Source organism: Phalaenopsis equestris, unplaced genomic scaffold, assembly GCF_001263595.1.
Source record: "Phalaenopsis equestris unplaced genomic scaffold, ASM126359v1 Scaffold163541, whole genome shotgun sequence".
In the NCBI taxonomy this organism is placed as follows: domain Eukaryota; kingdom Viridiplantae; phylum Streptophyta; class Magnoliopsida; order Asparagales; family Orchidaceae; genus Phalaenopsis; species Phalaenopsis equestris.
The window spans coordinates 1-284 of NW_018183499.1; the positions used below are offsets into that span (position 1 = coordinate 1).

The window sequence follows — 284 nt, forward strand, 5'->3', positions numbered from 1 at the left end:
ATGGCTTCAGCGAGCAGAGCTTCTTGGATTGCGGCGGCGAGCATCAGCATGGTGGAAGCCCTAAAGGATCAAGGTGGTCTTTGCAGATGGACCTATGCCATGAGGTCTCTGCACCAAAAGGCGAGAAAAGAGTTGGGTTCCTTTTCACAGACAATAAAAACACCTTCTTCTTCTTCTTCTTTGATGGTTGTTAGCAGAGGCGTGGTAACAAAAGCAGAACAAACTAAGAGAGCAGAGGAGTCCTTCAGGAAAGTCATGTACTTGAGCTGCTGGGGTCCAAATTA

General features: G+C 47.5%; 1 protein-coding gene across 1 annotated transcript; it reads left to right on the top strand.

Annotated features, from left to right (window-relative positions):
* LOC110034185 lies at positions 1–279 on the top strand (the record flags this gene model as incomplete). Its single annotated transcript, XM_020738477.1, has 1 exon — positions 1–279. A coding segment is annotated over exon 1 (279 nt), but the record flags the coding sequence as incomplete, so codon positions are not given.
* Positions 280–284: the final 5 nt, after the last annotated feature.